Source organism: Chiloscyllium plagiosum, unplaced genomic scaffold, assembly GCF_037043375.1.
Source record: "Chiloscyllium plagiosum isolate Xiang-an unplaced genomic scaffold, Cpla_swu_hap1 HiC_scaffold_9, whole genome shotgun sequence".
In the NCBI taxonomy this organism is placed as follows: domain Eukaryota; kingdom Metazoa; phylum Chordata; class Chondrichthyes; order Orectolobiformes; family Hemiscylliidae; genus Chiloscyllium; species Chiloscyllium plagiosum.
This window is the reverse complement of record NW_028270147.1, coordinates 45,014,069-45,029,606: the sequence shown is the minus strand read 5'-3', so window position 1 is coordinate 45,029,606 and position 15,538 is coordinate 45,014,069. Positions and strand designations below refer to the sequence as shown.

General features: G+C 38.0%; 1 protein-coding gene across 2 annotated transcripts in view; it reads left to right on the top strand.

Moving 5' to 3' along the window:
* LOC122554720 (importin-13) overlaps positions 1–6,359 on the top strand; it is a 232,020-nt gene extending 225,661 nt beyond the window's left edge. For both annotated transcript variants that reach the window (XM_087990587.1, XM_087990586.1), the window contains 2 exons: positions 1,650–1,831; positions 5,178–6,359. In XM_087990587.1, the coding sequence (XP_087846713.1) occupies positions 1,650–1,831; positions 5,178–5,274 (279 nt within the window). In that variant the 3' untranslated portion in view covers positions 5,275–6,359. The remainder of the gene's footprint in view (positions 1–1,649; positions 1,832–5,177) is intronic.
* The last annotated feature ends 9,179 nt before the right edge of the window (positions 6,360–15,538 follow it).

The window sequence follows — 15,538 nt, the reverse complement described above, 5'->3', positions numbered from 1 at the left end:
ATATGGCTCTCTGCCACCTACCTAGAAGGTGGAAATACCTTTTTAAAAAATCAGTAATACTTGGAAATGAATGTACCGGTAATCCTGGTCATCCATTTTGAACTATACAAAGCAAGTCAGACCATGTGTCTCATTCACCGATTTTACTATTTTCTTCTGGTTACAAATCTCTCAATTGATGGAATGCTGTCTAGTTGTTGGATGGATGCAGTTACTATGGCTTTTGTGAAGTTCAACATTATCTAGAACAAAACAATCTGAATTCAATGTTATCACTATAGTATCACATACAATGGCTACAATGTTTCCTATCTATAGGAGATATTCCAGCAACCTTTGATGACTTTTTTTTACAAACTTGTGACCTATATCATCAATGGAGAAAGGCAGTTGATGCATGGGAATATATTTTACTTCATCAACATGCTGAGACAACATCATGGAATTCCCTATTTTCTAGCTTTGTGAAAATACTTCCACTGCTTAGACTCATAGTTCAGAAAAATGGCCTAGCATCCCTTTCTAAAGGGCGTCCAGTGTAAAGGCAATAAATTTGTCTTATTAGTAATGCCCACATCTCCAGAATTAATTTCTATGGAAATGACAAAGTACAATGAGCAAACAGTAGACCATATGATCAGCATTAGATTATTCTTAAAGTTTACACTTCTCACCAGAACAAAGCACATGGATTCCTTTTTTTATTGAGAAGGTTGGTCTTTTGTTCATTGAATGCTTATCAAGCATGAACTTTTAATCTATACATGAACCTTTTGATCTTTACACGAAAGCTCAAAAAAAACTCCCCAAACAAACAGGAGCAAGCAACTGTTTTGAGATCAGTAGATAATACTTTTTTGTAATTATGTATTTGCCTTTAAGGATGGGGAAAATACCAAGTGGCTCAATTGGTAGATTGTTGCCCTGACTCTTGAGATTCCAGGCTGAAAAAGTGCTATTCCAGGATTTGAGGTCAAAAATCATGGCTGATACTCCAGTGTCATACTGAGAGAATGCTGCACTGATGATCCATGACAGTTTCAGAAAAATGTGAAAATACTTCCACTGCTTAGACTCATAGTTCAGAAAAATGGCCTAGCATCCCTTTCTAAAGGGCGTCCAGTGTAAAGGCAATAAATATGTCTGTCTTGTCAATGAAGCTATAGCTCGTATCTATTCCTCAATCAGCATCACAAAATCAAGTTATCTGGTTATTAGCACACTGTTGTTTGTGGAAGCTCACTTTGCAACAATTATTTGCCATGTTTCCTACACCAAAGAGTAATTGCACTTACCTCATATTGTCAAAAGTGGCCATGAAAGATGCTATATAAATTAGTCTTTTTTTTTAAACTGCTGCTAAAGCACCTGTCACGACATCACAAGTTTCTTTTAAATTCTATAGCCTTGATAGTTTTAATAATGTTTGCCATCTCCCTTCCCAGTGCATAGCATAGTTTTATATTTTCCTGTCAAATTATTTGCTGTAGTCTATTGTCACATCTATGCCTTTTTAATGTACTCCATATACTGTTGCAATGATCAATTACAAATTAAATGTGAGCTCTAATCTATTATCATGCTTTTTAATGGAAGTTCTGATTTTTGCTTCCACTGATAAATTTAACTTCATTTCTTATGTTTGCTAGGCTATTGGTGGACAGGCCCCAAGGAGTCTGATGGATCATTTTGCCGATATACTGTTTGCTTTGAACAAACACTGTTTTACCTATTTAAGCATTTGGTTAAAAGAAGTGATGCAACAACAGAATTTTCCATCAAGTCGCCTTACACAAGGACAAAAAGAAACATTTAGTCAACAAATTTTAAGGTATACTTCTTCAGAATACAGAACTATCCAAACCTTTTGTCAAAGTGACCCAAATTTTGAAGCTTGAAAATTGATGTAACCCCATGTGCGCGTGAGCGGATTTGTCAGATAAGGGATGTGGATGTGTGTGAATGAGCAGTTACAGCTGAGACATCAGGCGTAGGGTATAGTTGGCGAATTGGCAACAATTTCGTTTCCACCTACCATTTCACTGGTTTGGTAGCGGAAATTGGGCATCAGACCTTACTTCTTGAGGCTATGTCCACCGGACCAAGACCAGTCCTCTTGTTGTGTCAGATCCTATCCCAGGTCTGTTCCACCTACACCTTCACTTCAGAGTACCATTGCTACCGTGGAGAATAGGAGCTCCCGACTGGAGTTGCACATTTTGCACCTCTGCTGGAAGTAGCATCCCAGGTCTTAGGAAGCATAAACCAAGCAAACTATTACCAAAATTAAGCATTGCTTTCATGTACTAAATATTAGGGGACTGTTTCCCAATACCTTTCACCTGCTTTTTATATATTCCTTTTATTTATTAGTTTCAACAATACTAATGGAGAGAAAACTGCTTCAATATTTCTCATGATTTTTTACCAAAAGGAGATATAATAAAATTATGCAATTTCAGGGAAAATGATGTAATTTTATTAGAAGCCAAAAAACAATTTTCTCTTGAACCATCTGATAAGATTAAAGTATAACAAAAAATTGAGAATCTGTTGGGCTTACTGTTTTTCAACTGCCTAATGCATCAAAACATCAGTTCCCCTTTTTGTAATTGCATTTAAAAAGATACAGTATTTATTTTTTCTATGTTGTGATAAATGTCAATCTTGAACATTAGATTACTTACAGTGTGGAAACAGGCCCTTCGGCCCAACAAGTCCACACCGACCCGCCAAAGCGTAACCCACCCATACCGCTACATTTACCCCTTTACCTAACACTACGAGCAATTTAGCATGGCCAATTCACCTGACTTGCACATCTTTGGACTGTGGGAGGAAACCGGTGCCCCCGGAGGAAACCCACGCAGACACGGGGAGAACGTGCAAACTCCACACAGTCAGTCGCCTGAGTCGGGAATTGAACCCGGGTCTCTGGCGCTGCGAGGCAGCAGTGCTAACCACTGTGCCACCGTGCCGCCCACTTGTTAAACATTGTTAAAACAGAAAAGAATTTAAAGCCTTTCGTCTCTCTCTGATCAGAACAAGGATGCAAGATACAGGCTGGAGAAAAAAGGACACTGTTTTATACAGCACAAGAAAAAGGTGCTGATTGGTTGGGCCATATTGGCACAGAGATACAGCAAGAACAGTTAATTGTCAATCTCAATTCTTAGACAAACAAATAGATTCTGATTGGTCAAGGTGTTGCCATGGGATACAGCAGAGTTTGACTGTTCCATGACCTTTTTAGCTTATGTAAAAGGTGCCATGTACATACAAATGGAAACTACCTGGCTGGTCTGAGAATGAAAATTGGCAGTTTAAATATTCTTGCTGCATCTCTGTGTCATTAAGATTTAACAAGGCAGCACCCTCTTTTCATGCTTTATAAAATGATGTCTCTGTTTCAAGTCTGTTCTTGGGCTCTAGTTCTGATGAGTGCAAGACGAAAGCTTTGATTTTTGTCTCCTTTTAGCAATGTTCAAGTTATTTACCAAACAATTATTTAAATATCAGTCTGTTCATCTCCTGGATGCTTGCCACCACTTCTCCTCTTTAGTTTGAAGAATATCATTGTTGTACTGGATAAGGCATTGTCAGTACCATGTGTAAGCCGCTGTACATGTGGTCAACATGAGATGCCAGTTCACAATGTCATTAACCTGCCCAGTCCTTTGACTCAGATTTGGTGAAGGTCCTTCCTTAGAAACATGTGAAGATATGGAGGCAAAGTTTGCATTTTTAAGTAAATCTGACCTTTCTCATTTATTTGTAAATTCCTCCATGACTATGTTGTTTCTTATCTCTGTTACCTACTCCAGGCCGACAAACTTCCATGATAACTGCACTGCTCTAATTCTGGCCCCTTCAGCATGCCTGATTTTAATCACTCCACCATTGATGACTGTGTTGTCAGCTGTCAAGGCCCTAAACTCCATAAAAGTCCAAACTTCTCTCAACCCTTTAGAGCCATCTTTTACACACAAGCCCTCCTTATGTGGCTTGGTGTTAAGTTGTTTGATAACACTTTTATGAAGCGCCTTGGATTTTTACTGCATTGAAGATGCTATGTAACTGCAAGGTTTGTTGTAAATCACATTCCTTGCACAGAGGTCAGTTGTGAGTGCAGAGTTGTTTTTTTTTGTACAAGTGTGCCTCATTTCTGACTCCAATATGTTTGAACCAAAGTGTTACTTTCCTGCAATTTGGTACCATGTTTAATGACACTGGACAGTCCACAATGCTTTTTGAGAACTAGATTCAAGTTGCCAAAACCCTTTGCCTGTATCAGAAATAAGACCTGGAAATGTGTTGCTGGAAAAGCGCAGCAGGTCAGGCAGCATCCAGGGAACAGGAGAATCGACGTTTCGGGCATAAGCCCTTCTTCAGGAATATTTGACCTGACGCATTGCTTGTGGTGAAGCATGGATTTTGCTGGCAGCATGAATGGAAACCTGAAATCCTGTGTAGACTGGATGTACATTATGAGAGCAAACAAGATTGAAAAATTTGAAAATTTTGTTTCCTGACATTATTACGAACAAATTGGCTGCATTTGTGTTGAGGCAGTTAACAATTTCATTTAGTATGTCTGTGAAAATGTGTCAAACTGAGCAAAATATGTTAAAATTGAGCAGAAATATCAATTAAAATGCTAGTTCAAGGCTCCAAGTGAGACTGTTGAATACTCTAGGGAGAAGTCGGCTAAAACATATCTTTTTTTTATTTCTCAAAAAAAAGTGGCAGAGGGAATCTGCTGATCACATTTAAGGCATCAAACTAAAATGTGAGCATTAGATGCTTTCCTTTTAAGCACCGTAATTGGTCTCTATGCAAAATGGCAGAACTAAGCTGAAGCTAACTGAATAGGCAATATGAAACATCACCACCTTGTTAATTGGAATGAAAGTTCGTATTTAGTAAAGAGGTTTAACAGGTATGCCCTTATAAATAGTGTATATAAGCTTAACTTTACACAAGTTTAGGCATTGCCAACATCCAATGTCACAATTAAAATTTAATGAAAAATTGAAAGTTGTGACAAGAAAGTAAAACTTGTAGTAATAATTTGTGCAACCATAAGGAGGTTAATATATAATAAATTAATGGACCTGTGCTACCAGTATAATATCGTCAAATGAAAAACTGTAAGTTTCACTTTTGCTGTTTTACAGAGACCGAGTGAATAAAAGGCGTGTAAAGGACATTGTTAAGGAGTTCACATTACTGTGCAGGGGTCTTCATGGCACAGAATATGCAGCTGAGTACTGAAGCTATGTAATTAAATCCAAATATCGCTCAGTTAATAGCATGCTTCCTGCATCCTCAACACATTTGCACCGTTTCCTTCTGTAAAAATGCATTCTAGCGTGAAGGATTTTTAAAAGCAGCAAATGGGCTTCTGTCTGCACTACAGGATTCGACAAAAGAATACATGCACTTGTATGCAGTCACATTAAGAGGCATTTTTAAAAGAAAAAAGACTTCCTATCATAGGATTGGGTCAGTAGAGGAAATGTGTCAGGATGGTTCTGGCATCCGCTGTCCTGACTTGCAAGTAATTTGTGTGTATGTTTTGTGTTGTAATTAAAGCTTTATGGAAGCAATATAACTTGCTGCTGGAGTCCTGTGATTTTGGCACTTTGTAAAACACAACAATATCTCGTGAAGGGAATTAATCCCAAATGATTCAGCTGTGGAATATTACTGGTGATGCTGCTACAATGTCTGAAACCATTTTAAGCGAATCTAGTATTTTAGGGTTTTTTTGTTTTTAATTTAATGATGTGGTGATGTGGGCTTCTGTCATAAAGTTTAAAAATAAGTGTAGATTGTTGCAACAGTCTGGGAATTTAAAAGATTTTGGGCTGTAACAATTGCTAAGAGTTTCAAAACTTGGCATATTTATTTGAAATAAACTGAAAAAGTATCAGAGCTTTGAGTCATCTATTTTGACTGCAGATGAAGAAAACATTGGCCCAAGCAAAGGTCTAATTATACTTCTGGCATCGTTAAAGCAATTAACTGACAAAAAGCACAGAGCTCCTCCATCAGAGGTTTTGAGGCTCTATAAGCTTTGTTACAGCCCCATTTTGTTTCTCAACTTTGAGTTTTTTTTGTACTATATGCTATGTGTTACTCTCTGTACAAAAACCAATACCACCTTAACGTAACTTTGAGCTATCCATGTTATTTTGTAACTTGTTTACTTGTGCTTCTAGAGCATTCTGGAAGTTGCACAACCATAGCATATATTCAGGTATTGGAATAAAATGAAAGCCCACTAGTAAAATCTTGATAAGAAATGACACTGTAGCGTATTGGTTTTCTATTGTGAAATAAAGCTTCACTTATAAGTGTGTGGTTTTTTTTGTCTACTGCCCCAAAATATTCGTGCCATCTCCAATGTTGCAGTTATAATGTGGGTAAACTGAGAGAAACACATCTGATTCATAACATTTTTACCATCTGAATTGTATGTAGAAACCTGTGTAGTAAAGAAGCTGTAGCTAGATGCCATTGTCTATAATAATCTCATAATTTGTAGATTATATAGTCTGTTTCTTTAATCTGCATTATAGTGACATCCATTTATAAAATCAGTCCACAAGTTTTTCATATCGAAACATCTTTGACAACCTTTGGGATGTGCTGGGGTCATCATTGAAGCACCTTTCATTGTGTCATCACTAATGTTTCTAGAGAAACTTAGCAACTGGCATGCACGTAGTGTGATTCCATAGTGTACAAGAGCATTATTCTGTTTTTGGTCGTATTGGTTGAGAGTTAATTATTGGTCAGGGCACCAAGTAAATCCCCTATTCATCTTGAAATAGCTCCATAGGATCTCTTTCTTTGACCCCAACAGGGGAGTTAGAAATCTATTTAACATCTTGTGTAAGTACAGATTATGTGATAGTCTAGAAATTAGGGAAATTTTACTGTACATTATGGATCTCATTATTAAATATTTTTCTTAGAATTCTCTCAATTTATATCCAGATCCTGTAGGTTTTAGGCTAGAAAACAGCAACAAAGATCTCTGATGGCGGACTTTTCCTAAAAGCTATGTCCTGTTTCCTTCTGAATTACATGTGATTATCTTGTTGTCAACTATGAGAATATATTTTTAGCATCTTTAGTGTCATGCAATTACAGCATTCACTCAACATGAGGTAGGAAATCACCAGAATATAATGGGCTGGATTTTCTAGAAGTGGTAATCTCTTGTAAGTTGCCACATTGACCTTTTTATTTCAAAAAAGAATGGAGCTCCACGTTTCTGAGAGAAGATTCCAATCAGGATTCTTTCAGAAATGTAGAGCTATACTTGTATTCTGGCAATTATTTTTCAAAGCACAACTGTTAGGAGTAGGCAAGTCATTTTCTCTTTTCACTGCGGTCAGCTGCTGTATTCTGGCATTTATTGGTCCTGGCAGCTGCTTTAAGATGTTGGATGGGTATTGGGTAGGGTGCCAGCTGAGGAGAGATAAGGATGGCATAAATAGGATGTTAAGTGGGTTAAGGTATAAGGGGGTGGGTGTGAGAATAGGTATCAGGTTTGGGTCCAACAGTGGGGGCAAGGGGTCAAGTCTCTAATGAGCTGTTTGGTCCAGATCTGGGGGAAGACTTATTTGGCACTGTGGAATAAGTATGAGTTCTATTGAAAGCTTACTCCACAATTAGACTATGTATTTTGCCTGAGTAACTCTTTGATTTCTCAGACCCTCAATGCTCCTTTAAATGGAGACTTTAAAGAGTGTTCCAGGTGTAGAGAAATCTTCAATTTTTAAGACAATTCCTTTGAAGTGTACTCTGCAATGGGAATTCCAAAGGGTACCCATGTACAACTTCCATTTAGTTGAGAATAATGACTTGCTCAGATTTTCCACTGGCTAATGCATCAAATAACTAAGGAAATGGTAGTATTTAAAATGCTCTAAACAGTCTCTATTGAAAGTCCAATCTATTCAAAAGAAGGAACCTAGAATTAAATAAGTTGCAATGTCCTTTTCAGTGCTCAATAATCAATCAATCATTCATCAAAGTGGTCTCTTAACTGTTGGTCCACAGCTATTCCAAATGAGAAGAATTGTGCTGTATTACTCTTCAACAAATTACAATTGTCATACCAACCATGGGAATCTGCATTTGGGAGCAATATGCAGGTAAGTCTGTAAATAAAGCGTGCAAGTAAATTTAAAGGAATGAAAATAATGTTTTTGCTTCGATTTCAGGAATTATGGTAAAAGAAATAAACTGTTTTGTACCCTTCTCTGCACCCTCTCCAAAGCGTTCATATCCTTTTGGTAATTACATGAAGCCTTAATGGTTTTATTCTGGAGCTAAAGCATGCTACAGTGTTTAATCCATTTATTCTAAATGGTGTATGGTTAACAAATATTGAGATATGCCATTTTAATCACAATACACTAGTGTTTCCTGGAGGGAAAACAACAACTATCATTCTGTCATGCCTCTACATATAAAAGTTCATTAAGATGGGTGATAATTACTTTTCAAAATATCCTTCATAGAACAAAGAGAACAAAGAAAATTTGAAGCCCAGACCCTCCAAGCCTGAGCCGATCCAAATGTACTGTCTAAATCTGTCGGTCAATTCCTAAGCATCTGTATCCCTCTGCTCCCCACCTATTCATGCATTTATCCAGACGCATCTTAAATGAATCTTCCATGCCTGCCTCTACCACCTCTGTTGGCAATGCATTCCAAATGCCCACCATCCTCTGTGTGAAGTACTTGCCGCATGTATCCCCCTTAAACTTTCCACCTCTCACCTTGAAAGCGTGACCTCTCGTTATTGAATCCTTCACCCTGGGAAAAAGCTTGTCTCTATCCACTCTGTCTATGCCCTTCATGATTTTGTAAACCTCAATCAAGTCCCCCTCAATCTCCTTTTTTCTAATGAAAATAAACCTAATCTACTCAATCTTTCTTCATAGTAAGCACCTTCCATATCAGGCAACATCCTCATAAACCTTTTCTGCATCCTCTCCAAAGCGTCCACACCCTTTTGGTAATGTGGCGACCAGAACTGTACACAATATTCTAAATGCGACCGAACCAATGTCTTGTACAATTTTAATATTATTGCATATTTGATTAAATAATTTGAGTCCCAGCAAATTATGAAATTGCCTCCAAAATTGTGATCCCAGCTGGTGATGATCATGAACAAGTCAGAGCCCAGAGTTAACCTGAGCATGATAGACCATAAATAAACTTTAATTTTCATTTTGTTTACTACAGAGGTCACACTGAACATGTTCACAAGAGGCTACCAATGTATTTTAACAAAGGAACAGAAGTTGCAACATAAGACAAAAATACAAACTACTTGATAGTAGATTAAGAAATATTGGAACAATTTCATCATGAGCATCAAAAAGAAAAATCTTATCCCAGCAATATTCTTATTGATTCCCAAGTGAATTGTCACCCCCACCTTCATGCTATAATGTTCTTTGCGCAGCTGTAATCTATTTTGGTATATTGATGTGCATTCAATATGTACTATTTACTTGTATTATGTCTTTTTCTGAAATCTTTAAATTCTAATTTAACTTTCTATTACTTAACACAAGTTTCCGAAAGTCATGTTTTCAATAACGTGGTAGCATGTCTTCTGTCTGACACCTCCGAGCCTTCTGCTTCTGAAGCTTTCTTCCCTCTCTGTCTGGAAGTCATAAGACTAAGCATCTTTTACAGTTGCCTCCCCAGATGGTTTGATGGTCATTAATCTGAAATCCCATGACATGTTGTTTGAACACCACGTTCAAACTTGCTTTCTGACTAGTTTTTTTTTAAAAGGGTGAGGTCAAATCTTCAGACTTGATAAGCTAAATTCCACTTCTCCACTTTATGACAAATGAATCTTCGTAATAACATGCATGTTCAAATTCTATAAATAGCCACTATGAAATTGAATACTGTTCTTTTTCCTGTTACATGAATTTGGAGTTGCAGTTTTGTGATGACCATTAAATACAACCGTTACAACATTGAGGTGAACCCCACTGTTAATTAAACCAAACACCCAGAAAAGGTTGCCTTGCCTCATAAACTGTTAAAATATGACCAGCAGAGAATTGCTAAATTCCACTATTTAAAAACAATAAGATCAATTTATTTTTTAACACTAAAAGTAAGCATTAAACAGCAACTGCTTACAACTCTAAGCCCCCCTTTCTATTAACTGCTTATTAGCTGCCTCCAACTTGAGAACAATATACTATTCCAATAAGACACTTATTAAAATTACAACAACTTAATTTCAAAACCACACAGTTGCTGTCTTCTGTGTCTTCCCTCTTCTGGCTGCTTCCCTGGGTCATCGTTTTCCTTTTTACTGCGAGTGTTTCACATGAAAAGGTACCTTTGATAGAGGTTGTTTTCTAATTTCTTTGAGAGCAAGATATTAAATGGGCAATTAGTTTCTCCATGTGTTTCTCTCTGTGGTAGCTGTTCTCTTTGCTCAGCTAAGCTTCTCTCCCTTTCTTTCTACTCTAACATGACTCTCTTTTCCTTTTATCTTCTAACCCCATATGCTTCAATTACAATTTAAGTTTTTCTAACTCTACTGCACTTGCCTATTTCTCTGGTACACATGCTTGACCAACTCCATTACAATTTCAGCTTTCCTTTTGTCCATGGTTAAACCCAATTCTAACGTATTTGCTAATTCTAAAGTATATCCTTCCTCTGTCTTTCTAAATGTTATGGCCAATTTAGGGAGCACCTTCAAGTACCTGAACCTCTTTAGCAACCTTAAGCACCATTTCCCTCACTTTTTTAATGTAACCAACCACAAGTAATCAAAATTAAACAAACTATCTCATCTAAGTTTTATTTAAACAACTAAGACACTAATCAGCAAATGTTTAAACTGCTGGGATCTTTTGTATCCCAAATCTGTTCAAATCCATCCAAATCCCTGTTTAGATCATCTAAACTTGTCCAAATCTCGGATCAGAGCCTTCAATCTTGGTATTAGATAGGCATCCAGTTTTGTTAGTGTTGACCTCCCAATGGTCCACACAAAATCGTTGAGTCCTGTCAGGTTTGGAAATTAACATAATTGGTGAACTCTACTCACTCTGACTCAGTTTGATGATATCTTTGTTGAGCATTGCACCCACTTCCTTCTGGACCTGTGTGGCTTTGAGAGGATTAAGTCTATAGGGGGGTGGTTTTATCAGAACAGCGTTTCCTACCTCTACCGCATGCACAGTAGTACTAGTCCTCCCAATCTTATTCTTGCATATATCCGCATAGTGCTGCAATAAACCCTTCAACTCAGTTGTTTGCTCCTGAGACAGCTCACTAACCTATCCCACTACACAAAGACTTCCCCATTATTTAACATATTTCGAGGCACATCAAAACCCACAACATCAGGATTTGATTCCTCACTCTGCAGGGCAGGAACTAACATCTGTTTCTCCAGTTGCCTGTCTATTATAGTAAAGTTGCAACATATTCACATGATATACCCAATACAATTTTTTTTTCCCTATCCAGCATCTTTACCAGATAGTTTACCTGACTCAACTTTTTCTCAATTTGATAGGGGCCACTAAACCTGGCTTTGAAGGGATCTCCTACCTGTGGTGACAATACTAAGACGTCGTCCCTGTGGGAAAGCATCCAAATTTGAGTTTTTAACAGCCACCTGCTTCATTCTATGCTGCGCCCTCTTCAGGTGTTGTTTAGCTAACTCACGTCCTATCGATTTTTTTTTTTCTTTAATTAAATTTAAAGGTCTTTTCACTTCATGTCTGAATATTAACTAGGAGGGAGTAAACTGAGTAGATTCATTTGGGATATCTATAATGGAAGACAAAATAAATGGAATACCTTTATCCCAATCATTCAGGTAATCCTGACAGTGCACTTTTTAACACGGTCTTCAGGGTCTGATGCCACCTTTCAAAGGCTCCCTGAGATTCAGGATGGTAAACACTAGGTTTAAAGTGCTGTGTGCTCAGGCTATCTGTGAATTCCTTAAACAACTGAGCAGGAAAATTTAGACCCTTGGTCTGAATGAATTTCTCTGGATAGCATATACCACGTAAAGAAAGCCATTAACTCCTCTACTACCCTTTTTGCCTTAATACTCTGTAATGCAATTGCTTCCGGAAATCTGGTAGACACATCCATTATGGTTAGCAAGTACTGGTTCCCACCTTTTAGTTTTAGGGAGGGGACCTACATAATCAATCATATCCTGCGTGAAAGATTCTTCAGATGTGGGAATCGGCAACAAAGGTGCTGGTTTTATTACTGCCTGTGGCTTACCTACCATTTGGCATGTATGACACATGGCAACATTTAACCACATCCTTGTGCAGTCCAGGCCAATAGAAGTGCTTTTGTACTTGATAGATAACCTCCAACTGGGTAATTCATGCATTAACAGTAGTGCTTCCCGGGAGAAAGTGAGGACTGTAGATGCTGGAGATCAGAGTCGAGAGTATGGTGCTGGAAAAGCGCAGCAGTCTGGCAGCATCTGAAGCACAGGAGAATTGACGTTTCGGACTTGAGCCTTTCATCAGGATGCTGCATGACACCTGTGCTTTTCCAGCACCACACTCGACTGTAATACTTCCTGACTGTATGCTACTGACAACACATTCTGGTGCACTTTCACCAATTTCTTCTCTGCACTAACCTGCAGTGGTCTCCATTTTCATCTTAGGATTCTATTTTTGAGATAATAACCCTCGGGAATATGTTCTGGTTCCTTTTCTATATATACAGTATATCTTTTATTGTCTTGCTTTTTTTGGAAGTCCATTAGCCTTTCAGGACTAAACACTTCTGCCTGACCCTTTACCTGTTCAGGTTTTACCTGCACCATTGCATCAAACATGGTGTCAGCTAATTGAACCTAAACTCTTTTGTCTTCCTCTTTTTAGTTTTTGCTTCTTGCTGTGAGTTATGACAGTAGGATCTTGTTACTACACAGTCTGGAAAAATTCCAGGGTATTTGTCTTTTAACTCCTCAGTTCTCTGGTTTTCCTTTAGTTTCTTCACCACAAGGGACAATACTCCCTCTTTGGATCCTGTCAGGTCATTCCCAAGAACAAGCTGTATTCCTGGAACTGACACTCTGTGAAGCACTCCCACTGTTACTTCACCATTCTTGACTGGCTCTCCAACCTGATCTAAATTTCTGTCCATCTATTCCACAAATTACCACTCTCAGGTAACCTATCAGAAAGAGTTCAAATACTTTCATTTCTATTAGAGACTGATTAGCTCCCGTATCTCTCAAAATTGTAACTTTCCCTTCTCCCCCTGTTCTTCCTGAGTAAACTTTACCCACAGAAGTTAAGTCTTTATAGAGATCTGGAACTAACTCAATACCCAGCCCCTGCCTAGGCTGTGCACTCTCCTGCAGCTCCTTGACTTTTCTTGGGGTTTCCTTTACTACTTCCACTGATCCCACTGGCTTAGTCTCTCTTACCACATCTTTTCCCACAATGCCTTTCTTCAATGGCCAGCACTGTGACTTTATGTATCCCACCTTGCCACAGTGGAAACACCTGAGGCCGTTCACCTCATTTTCACCCTCTTGGCTTACCACAGGTGGAAAAAAGAAGCCCATCACCAGTTTGCTCTACTCTTCTTGTTTTGTCGTGAAGGATCTCCCCTTCTCTCAATTTCTATCACTCACAGGATGAAATTCCTGTTGGAAGCTAAATTTCGTCTTATGTACCAATGCATATTCATCTGCCATCTCTGCCACTCTTACTACTTGAACTTCTCTGTTCATCTACATGAATTCTTATCATCTCTGAAAGTGAGTTTTTAAGCCAGACTAATCTCTCTTAGAGCCTAATAAATGGGTGTGGGCCTAAAAAGTAGATAAGACCTATCAAAATAACTGTGTTTAATTCTTTTGACCTCAACATAAGTCTGACCTGGTTCTTCCTTTATGCTTCTGAACCATTGCCTATGTACTTCTGGTTCAATTCATAGGCCCTCGAAGTAGCCTTTTTGACATCTGCATAATCTCTAGACCCCTCATCTGACAGCACTGCAAATAGCTCACTAGGTCTGCCTACCAGCTTAGTCTAGTTCAATGGCCTAGCCAATTTTTCCAAATGAAATAAAGAAGGCTTTGACATCTTTCTATCAAAATGTGGCAATGTTTTAGCATATTTGTATGCATCACAACCTGTTTCCTTCATCTTCATCCTGTTAACTTGACTTTCCTGACTAATTCACAACTTCTGAAGTTCAAATTCTCTCTCCCTTAAAGGTACAGTGCATGTCTTCAACGTTCAAGTGAGACAAGATTTTTCCATTTTATCAGATGTAGCTAACTGCTTATGATATCAGCTCAGGTGACTATTTCCAATGTGGTGCTGTGGAGGAGAAAACAAAACTTGAAGAAAGATACTCATCACTTAGAAGAGCCAATAAAGTACAGAATGATTTCTTTGGAGCCTTACAGTCAAAGGAGGGAATGGGGCATAAGAAATGGTCTTGCTGACACACAAATGTGAGAACCTCTGAAATAGTTGGAAGATTTTGAAGATTAATACTAATGAGGAAGACCTACATCAATACCAAACCCTCCACCTCTCAAATCAGAACATGACTTAATTTGAAACAACAATTGAGATTCTGTATGAAATTCATGAAGTTCCATTTTTGAGAAAGCAAGCCATTGCAGACTGACAGTTCAGTAGCCTTATTTGTGGCTTCTCTAATCTTTGAAATGAGTCAAATTTCTTTTCCCAAAAAAGAGTTACTGTCTCTGAAAATGCTTTACAGATAAACCTATTTAATATTTCTGCTTTTTCTCAGTTGTACATTCTGTCATACAACAGAGGATTATGTTTACAAGCCTATTATCTCTTGGTATGTTGGTGAATGTGGCAAGTTTCCGGGAGCATTCTAATTCGATTGATTGTTCTATAGTATATGTTATCTAGGATCAGTATGAGTAGCTTGTTAATTTATACAAAGCACTTGGCTTCACTTTTTTGTTTTTCTCTCTTACTAAGATTATTTCAGGGATTCCCTTGAAATTCTCTACAGACCACAATTTCTGAACTGCTGTCCCAGCAGTGATTCTCAAACTTTTTTGATAAATTACTTTCAAACTAATAAATAACCACTGACTTGCTCCCACCCACCATATCTAAATCATCAAAGCAATTATGATTTAAATTCACTGATTATAGGTTTTCTGCTTCCAGTGTAAGAATGTTTTCAAATTTTAATTTTAAGCATGAGAGGTGATAATGCCATTGCACCAACAAGGTCGACTGCGATTGGAAATTTTAGTTAGTGGCCGAGGTTAAGTAAGATACATGAATCCAGCATTTATCTAACCAACAATGCGGATGTGAAATTGGAGTCTCGAGGTGTGGGTTGTTGTGTGCATGGTTTGGAAGCAATTCTGATGTATCAACACTTCTCTGGACCTAGTGGAGGCTGCTGTGTGAAACAATATTTTTCATTGTGTGTATACCTAGGAACACCGTCGTAGAACTGTACA